We start from the raw sequence: 24,103 nt of genomic DNA on the forward strand, positions 1-24,103 counted from the left end.
ATTTCCCAAAAGCAAAATCGTTGGTTCTGTCCCCATCTCCGTCGTTACTCAGTTCCTCTAAATGCTGAGCGCGATACCCAGCAAGGTGGAGGCACTCACTCAGCCCACCTCCTCCCAGGCTCTGAAGTTCAGAGCTCCTGGAGCTGCTGGGTCTCTGCTATTAACCTTCACTTTGCAGAAATGCCTTCACCTGCTGAGACAGTTCTCCACACTTCCCACCTGGAAGTTGCAACCAGCCTTCCTTGTTGGCGAGAAAGCACGCCTTCCACCTCTCTCCTCCTCAGCTCCCGGACCCCTTGCTACTGTGTCCTTTCTTCCTCTGTGCTCTGCCCCTGGCTGAATCTGTGCTTTTGTCGCAGTGCTTCTTAACTGCCATCATTCTGTCCTGTCCTCTGACAGGAGAGCTTCCTTCCCTTGAAAGTCTTTTGTGGCACGTTCTACAAAGCATACCATTCCTGACATTCCCCTAGCCTCTTGGGATGTTGCATGGAGCAAATTGTTCTCTGCTTTGGATTCTGAGTTATTTGCAATCAGAATTTTGTCATCAGCCTGGTGTTTCTTGGCTCTTAGGTCCCTGTGCAGGTAGTAAATTGGTACGACAGTGGTTGGGATCCCTCCACACTGAAGGGAACAAAGTTCAGATGTTTACATGGCTAGGGAAAGGTGGGCACCCGGTAACAGTTTAGTCCACAAAACGCTTTATCAGGAATGCCGAACTGTTCTTTGTTGCTCAGGACATTGGGGTGAACCACTTTGCAAGTGGACTGTGGCAGTTACACTGACAAGGCTGTTCATGTTCAAGGTGGGTTTTACGCTAGGATTTTGTTGGTGAGCGATTTTGTTACATCAGTAAAACTTCTTCAGCGGAGGCCAGTTGCCTCCATAGAGGTAAGGTCAGCCAAACCATGTACAAGAATAGAAATGGGGTTTTCGCATTCTAGGGCAAGACTTGCAAATAGCAAAATCTCAGCTGGATACAGACAACCTTCATGTGACTTGATAATTCATAAAAGCCCACTTTTCTTCTGACCTCCGCAGTCCAGGATTCATGCCAGTAATTGAATTTGTACCAATTTCACCTCCGATTGGAAGGGTTCCTGCTGCCGTATTCCTCACACTCACGAAGTCCCCTTCTTTGTGCAGGCCGCCTGTGTCCCTGTGATGCTCAGCAATGGATGGGAGTTGCCATTCTCTGAAGTGATTAATTGGAACCAAGCTGCCGTCATAGGTGATGAGAGATTGTTATTACAGGTAAGGAAGGGGTGGTGGTGGCCTTCAACAGATCAGTGGATTACTGTTGCCCCCGTCCAAACTTTCAAAGAAGATGAATCCAAAAGGTCAGCTCTGTAAAAGAAATTTTATCAGGAGAAGAAAATTGCCTGGGTCATGGTGAATATGAAGTCATTTAACATGACATCGTTCACTTCCCAACACACAATCTGCTCAGGTCCAGGGAATATATTCAGAGAAGGAGAAGTTGCAGGTAGACCACACTGAACTTTGATACTGAGAAGAGGTGTGTATCTACCCCCCTCAATATTCAAAATGTTTAGAAATGATAGCAGAGAGTTTTTGTACCATCCTGCTGCCACTTTGTACTCCTTTCCCAATTCCGTATCTGCCTTCAGATTAATTTTCAGAAAGAGAGAGGTCTCTAGGGCTGATTCTTATAATTAGTGTTATCATTGCTCAAATGATCTAGTCTGGGTACGTGAGTGAGTGTTATCTTTAAGATGTATATTTAAAAGAGCAGCCTCAAATGAAAATGTATGTTTTTTTAAAATGTATTTTTGGCCATTTAGATTTTTTCCATTTAATTTTATTGTTGTAAGAACATGTAATATGAAATCTACTCTTTTAACAAATTTTGACGTGTACTCATTATGGTTGAGTGTAGGTACAATGTGCTACAGCAGGTCTCTAAAGCTTATTCAGCTTGCTTAACTGAAGCTTTATGCCCACTTATTAGTAATTCCTCACTTCCTATCCCCCAACCCCTGGTCACCACCATTCTACTCTTTAATTCTATGAATTTGATTATTTTAGTATCTCTTATAAGTGGACTCATTAATTATTTGTCTTTCTGTGACTGGTTTATTTCACTTAGTATAATGTCCTCAAGGTTCATCCATGTTGTCTTCTGTTGCAGAATTAAGACTTACTAATTATTAAAATGTCCGTATTACCCAAAGTGATCCACAGACTCAAGGCAATTTCTGCCAAACTCCTAATGGCATTTGTTTTTTACAGAAATAGAAAAACAGCTCTAAACTCCATATGGAGCCAGAAAAGACCCCAAATAGCCAAATCAATCTTGAGGAAAAAGAACAAAGCCAAGGCATATAGTCCCTAATTTCAAAATATATTATAAAGCTCCAGTCATCAAAACAGTATGGTACTGGCATAAAGACAGATATATAGACTAATGGACCAGAATACAGAGCTAAGAAATAAATCCACACATATACATCAACCAATCTTCCACAAGATTGGTTGATGTATATGTATATGCCTAATTAAAGTTTGAACTTCTCAAGAGCTGCCTGGGAAGGGGGATATGATACTCACAGAAAAATCCTGGGGCAGGAATAGTCAGTCACTGAGGATTTCTAAAGACCCTTTGTGCAATAATGTTTTAGCTTCAACATAAATTGCCATACTCTTTTCTCTAAAATGATGGAATATTTTAATGCTTTTATTTCATGGCATTGTACTTTATCTTGAACTACCACAAATATTTGTAAAATGATATTTTTTAATGTCCTTTTTTCGATATTCAGGAAATTCACTTTCTAATTCTATCATTGATTCTACTTCTGTGCTGCTGGCCAGTCTGCTAACTGGCTGGTGAAATAACTCAGTACTCTCCCTAAAGTAACAGTGGAATATCTGTAACCAAGAGGGCCATGAATTAGGCAAGCCAAGCTGAACGCAGCTCCTAAAACATGACTTGTGTCTGGTACTCAGATCTGTGATTTCCAAGGCCCCTGGGACCTCAGAAGCAAAAGGAGGACATGTGATCTAGTAGAGTTCTCCCCACACAGAGATGGTGTGTGCCTAAAACATTCACTCATGACAGGCCAAACAAAAGTGATAGATGTGGTTCTTTTCCATGTTGCCTTTTTCCTTCCTCTTATGATTTTTAAAAAATAATGCATGCTCATTAAAGGAAATTTAGGAAAGAAAGGGAATAAAAAATACCAGCCATAATTTCTCCATTTATGTACCAGTGCTCCTGTGAATTTGATGTGACTAAGTTGGGAGTTTGTCTTTGAGAACGGAGCGTGTTCCAGGATACTGAATTGTGGTTGTCTGGTCTCTACCATTTCAGCAGAGTTGATTCCCCAGAAGCATTTCACCTTCTGAGGCAACACTTTGGCTTGACGCTGGAGATGTTTTCATTCTGCACCTACTCAAACTTGCTGGCATTTTCCTCTCTCATATGCAGTCTGTCTTTGCACACCTGCCTCCATATTGAATGATGACTGCACTGTCATTGACAGTGGTTTTAAAGAACTGGCACCCAGCCCAAATGTCTGCTCTGGGAAGTGTTTTTGTTATGTTACCATTTTTCATTTCCTGTTTTAGAACAGCTCAGGTGTTTTTATTTGCATATATTCTTGTTGTCATGTCACCAAGAGAGCTTACTGTTGCTTTCCTATATCTATCTTGGTAGATTCCATTAGTTCCGTTACCATGCATGACCTTTTATTAAGACTTCACTGAGTTCTGCAACTTTGAACAATCCGGCCAAATTGGAATTAATTTATCACTTTCCCATACCTGTCTCTCGGGACAAGCAGATTAATAACCAGTAGCCAAATGCCATTAAAATTTGGAACTCTGTCTTTTCAATCAATTGGAATTATCTTCCAGAGCACTTCGAAGAGTGCTGTCAGACACTTGTATCATATGCACAAATGGGTAGGATATATTTCACTTGATGTAGTAACATCAAGATGTGGCTAATAGAAGAGAAGGGTTGTATTGGTAAGCTCATCTGTGCTATCCCTTTCTGCCTTCATAACCACAGCCTACTCAGTTTTCCGGAGAGCACATAGTGATGATAGATTTTGACATTTTTCTAATGGACTGGTTCCTCATGATCATGATGAAACTGTCTACCTGTATGACTCTTAGAAAGTACCACTGACGTTCAGAAGAGGGTATGATTATGAAAATTGAGGAGGGTAATTTTTTTCTAGTCTTTCTTTGGCAATCTGAGTAATTTTCTCAGTAAATAAAAATAAATGTTCTTTGGCTTATGAAGGATCCATGATCTGAATGGTTTCTCTGCCTTCTTCAAGGATATTTTATTTCCACTTGACCTTGAGCTCTGGTTTCAGGCTAATGTTTCTCCTTTACCTGTTGCCTCCATGCTGCTTCAGTGTTGGGAATCCAGATACACACTTTGGGGCTGCAGATTTAGTATCTGCTTCTGGACGTTGCCAAAGCAAGTGAACTTGTCCTTATGTAGATACTGTGAAGCAGTTCTATGGCTTCCCGTAAGAGTGGTCTTGAATCAAAAAATATGCTCCTACTTCCTTCGCCACCACTGGAAATTCAGACGTAGTCTTAGTCACAATGCCATGGGTAACTTTCTTACTAAAGCAGCTAGTGGAGCATTCCTGCTTCAGTCCAGGCTCCCATGCCTGACTGATTAGTTACACATTAGGGAGGCAAGCATGCAGAAAGAGGTGAGCACAAAAGGACAGTTGCTAATCACAAGGAATCTCCCCTAAGTATAGACTCCATAAATGAAATAGCCTTTGAGCTATAGGTGAAGGTAGGGAGCAAACCAAGGAGACTCACCAGACACCCAGGAAGTACATTTCAGAGCTCCAGACCCAAGCAAGTTCACATGCAGACATTAAGCAATTGGTCTGTCTTTGAATATCATCACCCCTAAGTCAATAATAATGGTAGCAGTAATAATTGCTTTGTTAATAAAGCTTCCCATGTGCTAGGCATTGTGCGAAGCACTTATGTGATCTTCATAACAACCTTATGATGTTAGTACTCTATCCCCCTTTTATAAGTGAGGAAATGAAATCTTTGAGAGATCATGTAACTTGTCCAAGGAAGCAGGGCTAGTAAATGGCAGAGCCAAGACTCCCACTGTGGTCTAACGCCCATGTTCCTGTGCTTAACCATTGAGTTATACTGCTAGTGAAAATAATGATATCCCTTTGGTGGCTTCAGATGGCCATGTTCAATTCCACTTCTATTTATTGAATAACTACTACAGGCATACCTCGCTTATTTTATGCTTTGTAGATGCTTTTTTTTTTTTTTTTAACAAATTGAAGGTTTGTGTCAACCCTGTGCTGTCAGATGATGGTTAGTGTTTTTTTTTTTAGTAATAAGTATTTTTAATTAAGGTACTTACATTGTGTTTTTAGACATTATGCTATTGCACACTTAATAGACTATAGTGTAAACATAACTTTTATATGCACTGGGAAACCAAACAAATTTTGTGTGACTCGCTTTATTGCGATATTTGGTTTATTGTGGTGGTCTGGAACTGAACACACAGTATCTGTGCGGTGTACCTATACATAAAAGCCACCCTCCTAGCTATAAAATGTGTAGCAGGATGGACAGGGCATAGATCCCCCCTTTAAAATTGTGCAGCCTGGGAGAGGGCAGTGATGGTTAAACAGGCATGACAGATTGTGTTAGTTTGGGGTAAGTGCTGGAGCCAAAAAGAGAAGTCTGGGGAGCAGAAAGCTCTCAGGGAGAGGTAGGAGATACATGCACATAGAAGTGACTACCCCAGCTGCATATTAAATGGAGAGACTCAGAGACATTCCCTAAAAAGCCTTTTGTAGATCATTTATAGTCCCTGGCGTGGTGTGTCTTAGAAGTGCTTGGGGGATGACGTCTCTCAGCCTTGCTCCAAGGCTGTATGTAGCTCCTTCTCTGTAGAATTTGGTTGTCCATGGGCAGGATCACGGATGTGTGGGAATCTGAGAAGGGAAAACAGCAAAGACTACTATAGGAACACCCTAAGCAACTGATAAGCTGCTACCAAATCTTAGAAGTGAGCTCTAACTCTCGTGCATTTAAGGTCCTTAAAGCTGATTCCCAGTAAGTGCTGTTTGTAGCTGACACTTCTGAAGAGCCTTTCAATTTAGGGGTTGGTGGTTTTTAGTAGATCTGTGTGCTAGAAGCTGAATGCTGTGAAGAATAAAAGCCTAACCCAAGTGGGTTATTTTGATCAAATGGCATCTTATTGTTTTCCCGTTATAGTTATTATGTGTTCACCTTGTGTTACAGATTCCTTCTACAATCAGGTCTATTCATCAGGATAAAATCCTAGCACTTAGACAGCAGACACAATTCTTGTGGGAGGCTTATTTTTCTTCAGTTGAGAAGATTGTATTAACTACACTAGAGGTAAGTGAGGCCACTTGGCTCTCGGTCTTGAATAATGGTCCTTTATATGTTTCTCTCAGCCTTCTCTTTTGCTAGTAGTGATGTGTCAAATGAGGCGAAACCGAACTTTCTGTACTTGAATGTGTCAGTTAACCCCTTTTTACCTGCTCTGCCGTGCCCAAGCAAAGACCTCCATTCTTGACAAACTCCACTGAGGAAAGCTGACATAAGAGAAATTAAACTCCTTGACACAGAGATCGGCTCTGTCTTACATCATTTCAGAGACAGGTAGCTAATGACTGTCTTCCTGTCATTCACACTCAATGGCATCCTTTGAAGGCATATTTCTGGAGCCCACTTAGGAAACAGTTAGTGACCAAGTAGGGGAAAATCTTCTCCCATTCTAAAAATATGAATAGTTTACTGGGTACTATAGTCCAATGGCATTAGGATACAGCCACATTTATTCTCAAGACATATGCAGCCCAACTAGCGTCATTGCTGCAAGGATGTGTTAAGAAGAAGATCAGGATGGCACCCATCTGGTACAGAAAGTGTTAAACTTTATGAGATCAGAAACTATTCTAGACAGATGGGTGCCTATCTTCAAGTTGCCTTTTTTAAGGCAGGAGGAAAAAAGGAAAGGGAAGCATGGAGATGATTAAAACCTTTGGAAGTAGAGCAGAGAGCGATGGCCTGAGGCTACTCCAAAGTAGCACAAAGAGCTGAGAAAAGATTTCTGGATCTGCACACTCATGAATTACAGGAAGGAGAGCAGAGGTCCTCAGGTGAAGCACAGCATCAAGGTGATTCTGAGGTGTCCGCCACATGAAGTAGGGGCATTTGCGGCCTCACTTTTGAAATATTTTCTTTGGAGAAGTTATTACTGCTCCAAAAGCTAATGTAATTGGGAGTATACACTATGCTAAGTCTGAAAAATACCAAGAAAACTGAAGTCATCCTGTTTTGTGCCATTGCTGTTGCCTTGCTATCCTGGGTACCAGAGCCAATGCTGGTCCTATCCCAGGCACACTGTGAGGCTTACCTACCCTGAGCCTAGCCTGGGCCTTCTGCTTTTGTGGGGCCAGGCTCTATCGCAGTGTCCCCTTGTAAATGGGGTGTGTCGTTTTCATCCTGGAACTAAGTGAAAAGGGCTATTTAGGACCCAGGTCGCCCCATGAAAGGGGACAGGGTAGAATGCCTTCCAAGGGCTTCTTTATTACAAGCAAATTTCTCTTATTCCTCCAAAAGCACTCTCCTCAGTGAAAACTGATTGGGTTTTTACTTCTGTACATAGCAGCAGATTTGAATATGTAATAAATTTGAACCTTTTCTTTGATCCTGTCTTCCGTCTAAGACCCTTCCTAGGCCCTTCTTAAGGAAAGTTGAATGTCACTTGTTTTGGGGTTTTTTGTTTGTTTGTTTGTTTGCTTTTTGGAATGAGTGCTTTTTATCAAAGGAGTGTATATTCCTTTTAGAAAATAATAGAAAATACTTATGGCACAAAAATAAAATCATCTACCCATACAAATCACTATTGACATATATACACACACATAAACACATACATATTCATTTTTTTCTATGCAAATGCATAAATATGTTGTCATTTTTAATTTAAAGAGGAGTCTTTCTATACTTAGTTTGTAACCTGTTTTTTCTGCTTAACAATTATTCCTAGTATCTCATTAGATTTTTTCTACAATTATTTTAATGGCTATATAATATTCCATTCATGATGTCACTTAATTCCGTTAATTAATCCCCAGTTTGAGGCTATTAAAATTGTTTCTGGTTTTTCATTATTATATACATCCTCGAAGCTAATAGCCTCAGGGCCAAGTTGTTGTGCAGATTCAAGATTACTTCCTTAGGATAAATTCCTTGAATTCAAAGTCCTGGTTCAAACAATATGCCAAATGCTAAGATTTAGAATATGAACTGTCAATTTTCCTGCAATAGAATTCAACTAATTTATATTCCCTCCAGCTTATATGAGAGAACCTATTTTAATTTTTTTTTTTTCACTTTCACCATATTGGACATTATATCCTTAAAAATGATAAATCATTATTTTCTTAAGGTCTTAGTAAGAATGCATATTTTTTGTATGTTTCTTGCTCAGGCAGCTCACAAAGAAATAGAAATGGCCACAATGTTGTCCCACTTTTCTCATTAATTTTTAAGAGCTTATTAGATTAAAAAAGATTAACCTTTGATTCTTTTGTAGCAAATATTTCCCCCCAATTTGTGGTATGCTTTCTGTTTTGTTTAGCATGGGGCAATCTTTTCATCTGCAGCTTTTCCATTTGCTACTGTTTAGAAAGGGCTTTTTGACCCATAATTTTATTTATGTACAACACACATACACATTAGTATTTTCTAGTACTTTCATGGTTAATTTTTTACATTTAACTATTTAATCCAATTTACTTTTATATATGATCTGTGTTGAAAAAGCTAAACTTTGTTTTTTTTTGGACAAATTTTTCTGTAGTTGCTCCAATACATTTCCTTTTTTTTTTTGCCATGCCACACAGCTTATGGGATCTTAGTTTCCAGACCAGAGATTGAATCCAGGCCCTCGGCAGTGAGAGTGCAGAGTCGTAACCACTGGACTGCCAGGGAATTCCCCTGATATATTTCTTAAGTTATTCTTTCCTCAGTGTTTTCACATGCCACATTTACGCATCTTTGGCTATACACCCAGACCACATGTTTTCATTTTTTCACCCTATATTCCATCCCTTAGTGAACCTCTATTTATTTAAGCCATCTGCTATTGTTGACTATTAATGTTGTTTCTAATTATTTCTTTTTTAGAGATAGAGATATCTTTATCCAAGCAATGCCCTTCTACATGTATCTTAGACTACGTCTTTATTTCTTTAGATGGAGTCCTTGAAATGAGATTTCTCAACCCAAGAGTCCAGGCATGACTAAGACTCATGATAGGTATTGCCAAATTACTCTTCAAAGAGGTTGAATCAATCTAGATTCTCACAGGCCATCTGGGGGACACCCTCTCTTACTGTATCCTTGTCAGCCTTCAGAATCATAATTAAAACACACACATACACAGCTTTGTTAATTTGCCAGATGAAAGATGGTATCTCATTAATTATATTTCTTTTGAGTATGGTTTATTGCATAGCTCTGGTCTCTTGCCTATTAAGTTAGCAGTACTCAATTATCTTATAATAACAGTTGGATGTGTTATATTCATCAGCATAGGATCGTAAGTCAAGCTGTTTTCATCTCTGTGCCTGGAAAGCTGTCTTCCCCTTCGATTTGAGCCATGCAGTTCTTTAGGGACACAGTTTTTTTGGGTTTTTTTTTTTCTTAATAGATCTTTATTGGAGTATAATTGCTTCACAATACTGTGTTAGTTAGTTTCTGTTGTACAACAAAGTGAATCAGCCACATGCATACGTATGTCCCCATATCCCCTCCCTCTTGAGCCTCCCTCCCACCCTCCCTATCCCACCCCTCTAGGTCATCGCAAAGCACCAAGCTGATCTCCCTGTGCTATGCAGCTGCTTCCCACTAGCTATCTATTTTACATTTGGTAGTGTATATAAGTCCATGCCACTCTCTCACTTCATCCCAGCTTACCCTTCCCCCTCCCTGTGTCCTCAAGTCCATTCTCTACATCTGTGTCTTTATTCCTGTCCTGCCCCTAGGTTCTTCATAACCTTTTTGTTTTTTTTAGATTCCATATATATGTGTTAGCATACGGTATTTGTTTTTCTCTTTCTCACTTACTTTACTCTGTATGACAGATTCTAGGTCCATCCACCTCACCACAAATAACTCAATTTCGTTTCTTTTTATGGCTGAGTAATATTCCATTGTATACATGTGCCACATCTTCTTTAGCCATTCATCAGTCGATGGACACTTAGGTTGCGTCCATGTCCTGGCTATTGTAAATAGTGCTGCAGTGAATATTGTGGTACGTCTCTCTCTTTTTTTTTTTTTAATTTTTTAATTTAATTTAATTTTTTTTTTTATACAGCAGGTTCTTATTAGTTAACCACTGTATACATATTAGTGTATATATGTCAATCCCACTCTCCCAATTCATCCCACCACCCCCCTCCACCGCTTTCCCCCCTTGGTCTCCATACGTTTGTTCTCTACATCTGTGTCTCCATTTCTGCCCTGCAAACCGGTTCATCTGTACCACTTTTCTAGGTTCCACATATATGCGTTAATATACGATATTTGTTTTTCTCTTTCTGACTTACTTCACTCTGTATGACAGTCTCTAGATCCATCCACGTCTCTACAAATGACCCAATTTCGTTCCTTTTTATGGCTGAGTAATATTCCATTGTATATATGTACCACATCTTCTTTATCCATTCGTCTGTCAATGGACATTTAAGTTGCTTCCATGACCTGGCTATTGTGAATAGGGCTGCAATGAACATTGGGGTGCATGTGTCTTTTTGAATTATGGTTTTCTCAGGGTATATGCCCAGTAGTGGGATTGCTGGGTCATATGGTAATTCTATTTTTAGTTTTTTGAGGAACCTCCATACTGTTCTCCATAGTGGCTGTATCAATTTACATTCCCACCAACACTGCAGGAGGGTTCCCTTTTCTCCACACCCTCTCCAGCATTTGTTGTTTGTAGATTTTCTGATGATGCCCATTCTAACTGATGTGAGGTGGTACCTCACTGTAGTTTTGATTTGCATTTCTCTATTAGTGATGTTGAGCAGCTTTTCATGTGCTTCTTGGCCATCTGCATGTCTTCTTTGGAGAAATGTCTATTTAGGTCTTCTGCCCATTTATGATTGGGTTGTTTGTTTTTTTAATATTGAGCTGCATGAGCTGCTTATATATTTTAGAGATTAATCCTTTGTCTGTTGATTCGTTTGCAAATATTTTCTCCCATTTTGAGGGTTGTCTTTTTGTCTTCTTTGTAGTTTCCTTTGCTTTTCAAAAGCTTTTAAGTTTCATTAGGTCCCATTTGTTGATTTTTGTTTTTATTTCCATTACTCTAGGAGGTGGATCAGAAAAGATCTTGCTGTGATTTATGTCAAAGAGTGTTCTTCCTATATTTTCCTCTAAGAGTTTTATAGTGTCCAGTCTTACATTAGGTCTCTAATCCATTTGGAGTTTATTTTTGTGTATGGTGTTAGGGAGTGTTCTAATTTCTTTCTTTTACATGTAGCTGTCCAGTTTTCCCAGCAGCACTTATTGAAGAGGCTGTCTTTTTTCCATTGTATATCTTTGCCTCCTTTGTCATAGATTAGTTGACCATAGGTGTGTGGGTTTATCTCTGGGCTTTCTATCCTGTTCCATTGATCTATATTTCTGTTTTTGTTCCAGTACCATATTGTCTTGATTACTGTAGCTTTGTATTATAGTCTGAACTCAGGGAGTCTGATTCCTCCAGCTCCGTTTTTTTTCCTCAACACTGCTTTGGCTATATGGGGGTCTTTTGTGTCTTCATACAAATTTTAAGATTTTTTGTTCTAGTTCTGTAAAAGATGCCATTGGTAGTTTGATAGAGATTGCATTGAATCTGTAGATTGCTTTGGGTAGTATACTCATTTTCACAGTATTGATTCTTCCAATCCAAGAACATGGTATATCTCTCCATCTGTTTGTATCATCTTTAATTTCTTTCATCAGTGTCTTATAGTTTTCTGCTTACAGGTCTTTTGTCTCCCTAGGTAGGTTTATTCCTAGGTATTTTATTCTTTTTGTTGCAATGGTAAATGGGACTGTGTCCTTAATTTCTCTTTCAGATTTTTCATCATTAGTGTATAGGAATGCAAGAGATTTCTATGTATTAATTTTGTATCCTGCAACTTTACCAAATTCATTGATTAGCTCTAGCACTTTTCTGGTAGCATCTTTAGGATTCTCTATGTATAGTGTCATGTCATCTGCAAACAGTGACAGTTTTACTTTTCTTTTCTAATTTGTATTCCTTTTATTTCTTTTTCTTCTCTAATTTCCATGGCTAGGACTTCCAAAACTATGTTGAATAATAGTGGTGAGAGTGGATATCCTTGTCTTGTTCCTGATCTTAGCGGAAATGTTTTCAGTTTTTCACCATTGGGTATGATGCTTGCTGTGGGTTTGTCATATATGACCTTTATTATGTTGAGGTAGGTTCCCTATATGCCCGTTTTCTGGAGAGTTTTTATCATAAATGGGTGGTGAATTTTGTCAGAAGCTTTCTCTGCATCTATTGAGATGATCATATGGTTTTTATACCTTAATTTGTTAATGTGGTGTATCACATTGATTGATTTGCATATATTGAAGAATCCTTGGGATAAATCCCACTTGATCATAGTGTATGATCCTTTTAATGTGTTGTTGGATTCTGTTTGCTGGTATTTTGTTCAGGATTTTTGCATCTATGTTAATCAGTGATATTGGTCTGTAATTTTCTTTTTTTGTGATATCTTTTTCTGGTTTTGGTATCAGGGTGATGGTGGCTTCGTAGAATGAATTTGGGAGTGTTTCTCCCTCTGCAATTTTTTGGAAGAGTTTGAGAAGGATCGGTGTTAACTCTTCTCTAAATGTTTGATAGAATTTGCCTGTGAAGCCATCTGGTCCTGGACTTCTGTTTGTTGGAAGATTTTAAATTACAGTTTCAATTTCATTACTTGTGATAGTTCTGTTTATATTTTCTGATTCTTCCTGGTTCAGTCTTGGAAAATTGTACGTTTCCAAGAATTTGCCCATTTCTTCATGGTTGTCCATTTTATTGGCATATAGTTGTTTGTAGTCTCTTATAATCCTTTGTATTTCTTTGGTGTCAGTTGTGATTTCTCCTTTTTCATTTTTAACTTTATTGATTTGCATCCTCTCTCTTTTTTTCTTGATGAGTCTGGCTAAGGGTTTATCAATTTTGTTTATCTTCTCAAAGAACCAGCTTTTAGTTTTATTGCTCTTTGCTGTTGTTTTCTTCATTTCTATTTCATTTATTTCTGCTCTGATCTTTATGATTTCTTTCTTTCTACTTACTTTGGGTTTTCTTTGTTCTTTCTCTAGTTGTTTTGAGTGTTGGATTAGATTGTTTATTTGAGATTTTTCTTGTTTCTTGAGGTGAGATTGAATTGCTATAAACTTCCCTCTTAGAACTGCTTTTACTGCATCCCATAGGTTTGGGTCGTCATGTTTTCATTTTCATTTGTTTCTAGGTATTTTTTAATTTCTTCTTTGATTTCTTCAGTGATCTCTTGATTATTTAGTAGTGCACTGTTTAGCCTCCATGTATTTGTGTTTTTTACAGTTTTTTTCCTGTAATTGATTTCCAGTCTCATAGTGTTGTGGTCAGAGAAGATGCTTGATATGATTTCTGTTTTCTTAAATTTTCCGAGGCTTGATGTGTGACGCAAGATGTGATGTATCCTGGAGAATTTTCCGTGTGCATTTGAGAAGAAAGTGTATTCTGCCACTTTTGGGTGGAAATTCTGTAAATATCAGTTAAATCTATCTGTTCTATTGTGTCATTTAAAGTATGTGTTTCCGTATTTATTTTCTGTTTGGATGATCTGTCCATTGGTGTAAGTGGGGTGTTAAAGTCCCCTACTATTATTGTGTTACTGTTGATTTCTCCTTTCATGGTTGTTAGCATTTGCCTTATGTATTGAGGTGCTCCTATGCTGGGTGCATAAACATTTATAATTGTTATATCTTCTCTTGGATTGATCCCTTGATCACTGTGTAGTGTCCCTCCTTATCTCTTGTAACAGTCTTTATTTTAAAGTCTCTTTTATCTGATTTGAGAATTGCTACTCCAGCTTTCTTTTGATTTCCATTTGCATGGAATATCTTTTTCCATCCTTTCACTTTCAGTCTGTATGTGTCCCTAGGTCTGAAGTGGGTCTCTTGTAGACAGCATATATATGGGTCTTGTTTTTGTATCCATTCAGTCAGTCTTTGTCTTTTGGTTAGGGCATTTAATCTATTTACATTCAAGGTTATTATTGATATGTATGTTCCTATTACCATTTTCTTAATTGTTTTGGGTTTGTTTTTGTGGGTCTTCTTCTTCTCTTGTGTTTCCCACCTAGAGAAGTGTCTTTAGCATTTGTTGCAAAGCTGGTTTAGTGGTGCTGAATTCTCTTAGCTTTTGCTTGTCTGAAAAGCTGTTGAGTTCTCTGTCGAATCTGAATGAGATCCTTGCTGGGTAGAGTAATCTTGGTTGTAGTTTTTTCTCTTTCATCACTTTAAGTGTATCCTGCCACTCCCTTCTGGCCTGCCGAGTTTCTGCTGAAAAATCAGCTGATAACCTTATGGGGATTCCTTTGTATGTTATTTTTTGTTTTTCCCTTGCTGCTTTTAATATTTTTTCTTTAAATTTAATTTTTGTTAGTTTGATTAATATGTGCCTTGGTGTGTTTTTCCTAGGGTTATCCTGTATGGGACTCTGTGCTTCCTGGACTTGGGTGACTATTTCCTTTCCCGTGTTAGGGAAGTTTTCAACTATAATCTCTTCAAATATTTTCTCAGACCCTTTCTTTTTCTCTTCTTCTTCTGGGGCCCCTATAATTTGAATGTTGGTGCTTTTAGCATTGTCCCAGATGTCTCTGAGATTGTCTTCAATTCTTTTCATTCTTTTTTCTTTATTCTGCTCCTTGGCAGTTATTTCCACCATTTTACCTTCCAGCTCACTTATTTGTTCTGCCTCAGTTATTCTGTTATTGATTCCTTCTATTGTATTTTTCATTTCAGTTATGGTGTTGTTCGTCTCTGTTTGTTTGTTCTTTAGTTCTTCTATATCTTTGTTAAACATTTCTTGTATTTTCTCAATCCATGCCTCCATTCTATTTCCAAGATCCTTATCATCTTTACTATCATTACTTTGGAGTCTTTTTCAGGTAGATTGCCTATTTCCTCTTCATTTATTTGGTCTTGTAGGTTTTTACCTTGCTCCTTCATGTGTGACATATTTTTTTGCCCTCTCTCTCTCACTCTCTTTTTTTTTTTTTTTTGAGTGGGATTGTGTTCCTGTCTTATTGGTTGTTTGGCCTGTGGATTCCAACACTGGAGTTTGTAGGCTATTGGGTAGAGCTGGGTCTTGGTGCTGAGATGAGGACCTCTGTGAGACCTCAGTCCGATGAATATTCCCTGGGGTCTGAGGTTCTCTGTTAGTCCAGTGGTTCAGACTCAGAGCTCCCACCGCAGGAGCTTCGGCCCAATCCCCTGCTTGTGAACCAAGATCCCACAAGCCATGTGGGGTGACAAAAAAAAAGAGAGAACATAAGAAAGTAAAAAATAAAATTAGACTAGGAAACTAACAGATATGTTAGAAAGAATATGAAAATAAAAATATAGGTGAATCAACAACTGGAAGGTACAGCAGTACCACAATAGTGAAAAAGAGGAGGAGGGGAAAAAAAAATCAGGGGAGGCCTTGGCTGTGGAGTGTGGGGCCTAAGCAAGGGTGAGGTTTGGGCGGTGGGCAGGGCCAATGCTCAGGACCCACAGGGCTGGAAAAGGCCCTGGGGCCTGTGGGGAGTTGGGCTTAGGCTGAAGGAACAGAAGGGGCCCAGCTGTGCCCCCCACCCTGGTCTCAGAGGACAGAGGACCTCACCTGGGAGCCCAGCAGGCTTCCTGGGCTTGAGTGGGTGGGGCAAACTCCCTCCTCTCCTCTCCTGCTCCTTAGGTCCCATAGGGCCCCTCCCGCCTGCCTCTCCTGATCTCCCCTGGCATCCCTCCTATGCCCCCAGGACCAATGTGGCTGGGGGGAGGGGGGACTTTGGAGGGCAGGGGACCGGCCTGGGAGCTCAGCAGGTTCCCCAGGCCCGAGTGGGCGGGGCAAACGCCCTCCTATTCCCCCAAGGACCCATGCGGCCTGGAGCACAGTTGTTTTTAGAACACTATAACCATATACTTCATTCAAATTTATTGCAACTGACAAAATCTCCTCATATATTTCCAAAATTGGATTTTAACAATTTGACCTCTCAACTGAATTGCATGAGAGATACCATCCAGTTTCCCTTTTTAATTCAGAGCTTAGATTACCCCAGGATCCAATGTAAACAGAAAAGCAGAGAAAAATAGCAGAAAATGCCATCCACATACCCAGATAAACAGCCAATATGTTCATGAGAACGATTTAACTGTCACAAATCAAAAATTCCTACTTGAGATAATATGTCCTTCAATTCCTGCTGGAGTGCGTATGGTCAGGGTAATGCAGCATTACCCTTGGACAACATACATTTGAAGATCCCTTGCTTTGGGGATGATCTACCTGGAGACTCTTTCTTCCTTACGTGCTGTATTCTGAGTCACGGGAAGGGAATTACTTGCTCTTTGGTGATTATGAGCCTTAGAGTTGTAGGTAGTGCTTAGATACGGTTGGAAACAAGACACCTCATCTTTCTTTCCAACACCAGGGTCAGGTTGTTAGTACACTCAACTGTGCTGCATTCTCTCCTACTTGGGATTTGCCTAGTATTTCTAGTCTGCTTGAAACTTCCTAATTCTGCATGTTGGAATTAAGGAGCTCTTTAATAAGAGCTAGGCTCTTAGGAGCTCATTTTTTGGTGCAAATTGAGAAGTAATGATAGGGATAATGATCAAATACTGCAAAGACAGTGTTCTTGGATTCCATTATTTGTCAGAATACTGCACAACCGTAACCTGGCACTAAGGATTGAACCTGAGGAGCTCAGTCAGAATCAGGCTGAGCAAAAGAAAATGGCATCCAACGGTAATGACATATGAAAACAGCTCACAGTAGCTTGGAAACACAATTTTAAGTGACGTTTTACGAAGGGTTCTCTGTTTCTCTCTTCACTTATCTAACCATATGCACATTCAGACCATAGTATTATTGATGCCGTTGTATAATGAAAGTTTGAAATCAGTGAGAGAATAGAAATAGGAGATTTTGCTTTGGTTTGGAATGAGGTAGCGTATGGTGGCGCTGCGTGTATTAGGCAACATAGTATTGGTCAAAAGACAGAGTCAAGGCCGCCTAGAATGACTGGAACCTATAATCAATTGTCCATTATTTTAAAAATAGATGGCACATAAAAATGAAAAATAAGGAGCCTGTCATTCTTCCCTTTGAATTCATGTTAATAAGAAATATCATCCTTATTGAGGGTGCCATTTGGGGCTGTAAGGAAAAAAATTTCGTGTAAATTTTGTGTGCCTGTGTTTGCACATATGTATGTGTTGATTTTCTTTATAGTGTCCAACCTTTCAATATGACGTCTTCGTTCACAGCGTTCGAGAGTGAGTACTAAGGGCCCTGAAAGGCTCCTGGGAGCTGTCCAGTGTAGCAATAGGGAGAATTGGACATTAGGAGAGGGACAAAATGACCTTTCTATTTGGTGAAATGAGATCATACTCTGTCAAACTTTTGGAAGGCAAGTTGATATCAACCTTTCAGAAAGACATTTGGTAATACATATGAACAGCCTTTAAAGTGTTCATACCCTTTGACAAAATCCTAAAGCATCGGTCCTAAACGTGGAAAGTTTTAACTCATAAATATGTTCATTGCTTTGCATGGAAATAATTGCACTATTGTTGGACATTTAGGATAAGTAAACCATTAATGCTATTAATAATATGGAAAGATCTATAATATATAATATCTGTGATAGTAAAGCTGTGTAAAAATAGAAATGGAAAAATCCATGCCTAGAGAATGAACACAGGAATGAGATTTTTTTAAAAAATCAAGTCTTAAGTATGAAGATTTAGGCAACCTTTCCTAACAGATTCTGAAACGTTGTTATAATTAATGTGATATTTTACTGCTTATTACGTATGAGGATAGTAAGTCATAAAGGTGGCAAATTGCTTGACCCGGGTTAAATTCAACATTTGCTATTGCTCTTATATCTTTTCTGATATCGCCCTGTTTGAAGAGAATATAAAATGCTTTTTGATACTTCAGAGGAATACTATAACTTATCATATCCTTGACTTCAAAAAGATGACAGTGTTGTGATACTGAATCAAAAAGAGTCAATGACATTGAGAATCACACCACCCGGAGACCCAAAGTGAATAGGGACCCAATTTGTGACATCTGTGAGTTCCATGTCACTTGTGTGTAGATCGGATTTATGACACCGTCCATTGTCAATGTTTTCTGTGTCTTGATATCCAAACTTATTTAAGCAACCACATGCTAGAAGGGACATAAATTTGGAAAGCAAAAAAAGGGAGGATCTAAATGAAAACCTATAAAGGAAAATAAGTAGAATTGGAAGGTACAAATAATTAAAAACTGGAATAATTGGTGTACAAAGTGAAATTGCTAGCCATGTAAAAACCCTTCACAACCATGACAATTTTCTTACAATTAATGCCTAGACAATAGCATTTTAACACATCTCTGTTAAACCACGAAGAGCAAACATTAACACTTGAGCAAGGTTCCTAAAATCTTCCCCAAATTGGAAACCTCTGCCAATCCATATAAAATGAGCAGTTTTGATCTGGGGAAAAGAGAAAATGCAGAAATCATTGAACTAAGATCTTTGAGTTCTTCTAAATTTCCTCCTTGCTTCCTTCTCTCTCATTAAGAAATATAAACACAATAAGGTTTGCAAAGATAAATGCAGCTGACTTTATTACTTGTCTAGTCACCGTGTGGGATGAGATGAGGGTGGTAATAACCTTAGCAAATAATACAACTCCATTTAAAATGGTCTGTACTTAAAATCACATTGCATTAAATGGGGACCTGGAAAATGATGATTTAGGTCTTAAATCTCTAAAGATATATGCCAGGCTTTTGTTTTTTAAGTACAAAAAAATTGCTGAAAACATGAAATTCTGTATCAAGTTAATTATTTGCCAAATCATATCTTAATGAGTGGATGGTATAATTACAAGAGTTTGAAAGTCCACTGTAAAGTGGACTAATCACATTCATCTGACAAATGATTCGGGATGGGAGAATGTTTGACTCGAAATGTAGAATTTAATGATCTGCGAGGTCTTCAAGTCCAAAGAAACTAATGAACTAGCTTGGCTATCATTACTCTCCATATGCCATGGTTCTTGTCCTGTTATGCAGGATGTTTTGAGCAATTGTTAAGTCACTACTTTTTGAGATGAAAGGTAGAAAAAACTTCAGCTAACTAGTACCCCAAAGTCCTACACTTGAATTTGAAAGGACAATGAGATATGTCAAGCAAATAAATCTGCCTCCGGAATTAAAGGAACAGATCAAAACCTCAGCTGCTTCGGGAATGTGCCGTGCCTTCCATATGCTCCCAGCTCAGTCTCCATATGGACATCTATGTGCCCTGAGAACAGATCTTCCTGATGTGGATCTGGAAGCACTGCTAGATCTCAGCCATCAGGGAAACTCTTCTACACACTCTGCTTTGACATGAGAGTGGACTTATTATTATAGAAAGACAAGATAGAATTTATGGTAAACTGCAGTTTAATTAGGAAATTGGATTAGCCATTATTCATCTCTTTCTCTCTCTCTCTCTATCTCTCTCTCTCTCACTCTTTTCCATTGCTCTGTCACTCTGTGTCAGAGAATCAGTGAAGAATCGGGTTGTTTCAGTGAAGAATCAAGTTGGGGGTGGGGTAGGAGACTCACCACTTTGAGTGCCATCAGCCCTCAAATTTGGATTGACTGTGTTCCTCATCTGATACCGTCCGTCTCCTCTCACCATGTGCCATGTTTTCATTTTCTAGATTATTCAGGACAGAATATTCAAGCACATATCCCGTAACAGTTTAATATGGAACAAACATCCTGGAGGATTGTTCGTCCTACCACAGTATTCATCTTATCTGGGAGATTTCCCTTACTACTATGCTAATTTAGGTAAGTGAGTGCCTTCCAGGGAGCTATTCTGGTTTACCCGCCAGGTGTCATCCAGAACTAAAGTCCCTTGATTTTTCGATTCCACCGCGGTGTCTTTGTATCATCCTATGTTGGAGACTGCTTTCTAGAGCCCTGTCCTGAACGGTGTATCAAGGTCAAGAATTATAAATCCAGCAGAGCATTGCAAAGTGAAAAATTCCTTTCTTACCTGAGCCGTTGTACTTTACATTTAGCAGAGTCATTTCTTTTTGAGAAATAGGCTTCCCAAATTACAGATCATTTTGAACATGACAATGGGTTCACTATAATTTTAAGTCTCATCTTATATAAAATGGAGCTAGGAGAGCTCTCCCTACTTTTTTTTTTTCCTCCACAATCCCAACTTCTCTGTCTCAGACCAAAGAAAAACCGAACTAATAAAGGGAAAGGAAAAAGATTTAAGAATATATGATAGGGGAGAAACTTATTCACTTCATTCAATATTTATTATGCCCCTCTTCTGTGCCATGTTAATGCAATGCTAGGTGGTAGAAATAAAAAGTCAAAGGAGATACAAGCTCTGGTCTCAAGCAGCTTTTAGTCTAGTCATAATGGGGAAAAGGGAACCGGCAGAGGGACGAAGCTTTGCAAAAGGCTGTTACCGCCATAGATGTATACGTATTTGGAGCCCCATTCGCTCTAGGGTTAGTAACATCTTGGACACGTCTCCTCATTCATAGTTCCAAATTTGAGAAACCCTGGGATAATAAAGCATCTTTCAAGTCGATATGGCAAAAAGACTGCAGATTTTTGTGTGGAGTTAGCAGAGCTAGCACATTAGAAGTGTGTAATTGATGCTTCTTAAACTGTTAGAGGAAAATCTTAAAGCACTGACTTGTCCTCACTGCTAAAAAAGGGAACCCCCTCCATCATATTTATTCTTCTTACTTGGCAAAGCCTTGAATGTGTATCTAGATAGTGGGAAAGCTAGCTTCTTTCTAACATGCAATTAAAGTACTAGTCAGATGGTATAATTTGCCCTGCAAAACGTTCGTATAATCCTTTGAGATATATATAGTCTGATTCTTACCTTTATCCAGTCACTACCAAAGCTTAACTTGAATGTCCCTGCACTGTCTTGTTCATATTTAAACTACTAAAATGTGAAATTAGTGGCTCTAAACTAATGAAGTTTTGGGAGGCTTTTTAACCTGTCTCCAATTTCTTAGTGGGTTCTCATGGAAAAACTCATTTGGGGGGGAGAAGGCATCTCACTGCTCTCTCTTTGGTGGCAGTTGTTATTTTGTACATTTATAGTACCTTTTCCACCTCGGGCCTCAGAGCGCACAGTTGGCAGAGGTCTGGACCACATACTTTTCCTCTCAGCTGTGTCACTGGTACACAAAGAAGAGATTCTTGGGAGTAGAGCAGCTTCTACTCTAAAATAGTGATGATGGTGATTATGATAGCGGTAAGCTCACGCTGAGTACTTACTGTTTGCAGGTCCTGTTCTAAGTGCTCTGTATGCATTAACTCATTTAATTTAATTCTCATAACAACTCCATAACTTTGATCCTGTTGCTATCAGCCCCATTTCACAGCTGTGGAAACACAGAGGGTTAAGTAATTTTTCCAAGATCCCACCACCACTCAGTGGTGGAACGGAGCTTCAGACATAGACACTCATGCTCTGGATGTTGTTCTTTTAACCTTTACCACTTGCTAGTTATTATCTGAAATAGTATCAATCAGGCAAAAACCCCTTAACTACATAATTCAGAGTAAGACAGATGCAAATATCCTGGAAGAGAGAACACATTTACAAAAATCCATCCTAAGACGTAAGTGACTAGAGTTAGACCCTTTCTTGGGTAGAGAGTGGTGAGTAGTGGTGTGTGTGCGTAATTAGACTTTGGGTGCCTAAAAAGCGGAAGGGAGATCAAAGATGCATCCCCAAGGGAGGAAGGAAACGACTGTCAAAGGAAGAATCTGGAAATGGGCATTGAACTGTAAATTATCCAGGTCCCTAGACTCAGGCAGCAGTTAACTAGCAGCTTTTCACCTTGTTTTTGTTCCGTCAGGACACAAGAGGCAGAGGAAAAATACACTAGAAGGGAACATCATCAGCTCCAGGGTGAGGCAGTGGAGTGGAGAGGACTAATTTTCTAAGTCTTGTTTTTCAGTGCTTCATTAGGCCTCTCTGCCCTTTCTGTTTCAGGTTTAAAGCCCCCCTCCAAATTCACTGCAGTCATCCACGCGGTGACCCCCCTGGTCTCTCAGTCCCAGCCAGTGTTGAAACTCCTCGTGGCTGCAGCCAGATCCCAATACTGTGCTCAGGTGAGTGGAGGTGTTGGCCACGGTGCCTGCCCCCTCCTGCTCAGTGGACCAGAGACCCCCAACCCTCCCTGGTCCTTCCCGGCTACGCGCTGTGCCCCCAGGGACTCCTCTCGCGTCGTGCCCCGTTACTCCCCTTTCCTTTGTCACACCTCGTTACGCCCATTTCGTCAGCTTAGAGGTTCTTGAAAGTGAAATCTGGTACAGGTAAGGGGTGGATTACAAAGAGATCTTTGCCCTGGGATAAAGTTAAATATTGGGTTGGCCCAAAAGGTCATTCGGGTTCTTCTAACATCTTTTGGAAAAACCTGAGCGAACTTTTTGGCCAGCCCGATATACACCAATACACTCTTTAAAGAATACAGAGGCACATTATTTCATTTTTACGTGTCAGAGTGATAAAGGAACATCAGAAAGGCCACGGAGAGGACCCAGAAAACTAGGTTTCCGCAGCAGAAACCAATTCGTTGGTGTCAGGAGGCGTCAACTTTTCTTTCACGGCCACCGTGACTAATTATAAAATTGGGAAAGGAAGATGATACCTATGGTAATAATGTTTTCCAAATTGGTATCGCTGTCGTACTCTTAACGGTGGTTTTTCTGAATTGTAAATTACACAAGAAGGTTTACACACGACAAAAGAATGGAATCACGTGGAAGTATGCATTTTGGAGCTAAACGTCGTTTTTATTGGAAATAACAGGATCACAGGAAATCAGCAACCATCCTGGAGAATCCAAAACACGAGCTCACGCCAGTCCTGTCTTGAATTCTCTTCTTTCTCCCATGTTGCCTGGTGTAGCGTGAATGCATAGCCGACGTTCAGTGTGCATTTTTATTCAATTTGATCCAGGTTGTTATCTTACTCGTCATCATAAGACATCAGAATTTAGGAAAACACTTTGTTAAAAACCAGCAACCCTGAAATGACTTCTTTCCTCCCCAGCTTTCTCCTACCCCCTTGACACAGTTTTTCTTAGGTTACTCTTTTTGTCCCCTCTCTTTGGTTGTTAGAGTGATCGGGTTTTGAGGGTTGTGTAGGAGTGCACTCACTTTTATTTTTTTAATTTTTGTTGGAGGATAGTTGATTTACAATGTTGTGTTAGTTTCAGGTGTACAGAGTGGAGTGGACTCACTTTAAATTCAGTTTTGAGGTCTGCCATCCTGCCTTGCTTATATCCCCATCTCCTCTCTCTCTGTCTGTAAGAAGAAACTTTGGGTTGGAGGCCTATGTAAATCTAGCCTTACCAAGCCATCTCATGACCCCCTGTCCCTTTCAGATCATAGTTCTATGGAATTGTGACAAGCCTCTCCCAGCCAAACACCGCTGGCCTGCCACTGCCGTGCCTGTCATCGTGATTGAAGGAGAAAGCAAGGTAGGACCAGAGGGGACCTCACTGTGGAATCAGTGTGGAAGCTTCGTGTCTTCGGTGGGGCACCATGCGTGTTGGTCTTAGCCATCTTCCTCCTGTTTCTGGGAGTGCTGGCCTGGACTGTTTTTCCAAAACCATACCTGTCTCTGAATGTCCTCTGCTTTGACAGCCATAGGCTTTTTTTAAAAACTTTTTTGAAGTATAGTTGATTTACAATGTTGTTTTAATTACT

At 39.5% G+C, this 24,103-nt stretch overlaps 1 protein-coding gene across 2 annotated transcripts in view; it reads left to right on the plus strand.

Annotated features, from left to right (window-relative positions):
* The window catches only part of EXT1 (exostosin glycosyltransferase 1), a 300,026-nt gene that overhangs the window by 257,425 nt on the left and 18,498 nt on the right, over window positions 1-24,103 (plus strand). Inside the window, exons 3-7 of one of the 2 annotated variants that reach the window (XM_082364302.1) lie at window positions 1,144-1,251; window positions 6,283-6,402; window positions 20,053-20,185; window positions 22,383-22,501; window positions 23,779-23,874. In XM_082364302.1, the coding sequence (XP_082220428.1) occupies window positions 1,144-1,251; window positions 6,283-6,402; window positions 20,053-20,185; window positions 22,383-22,501; window positions 23,779-23,874 (576 nt within the window). The remainder of the gene's footprint in view (window positions 1-1,143; window positions 1,252-6,282; window positions 6,403-20,052; window positions 20,186-22,382; window positions 22,502-23,778; window positions 23,875-24,103) is intronic. The other variant, XM_082364303.1, reaches the window with a different exon arrangement.

The sequence above is a fragment of the Balaenoptera borealis genome, assembly GCF_965194805.1.
Source record: "Balaenoptera borealis genome assembly, chromosome: 17".
Classification (NCBI taxonomy): domain Eukaryota; kingdom Metazoa; phylum Chordata; class Mammalia; order Artiodactyla; family Balaenopteridae; genus Balaenoptera; species Balaenoptera borealis.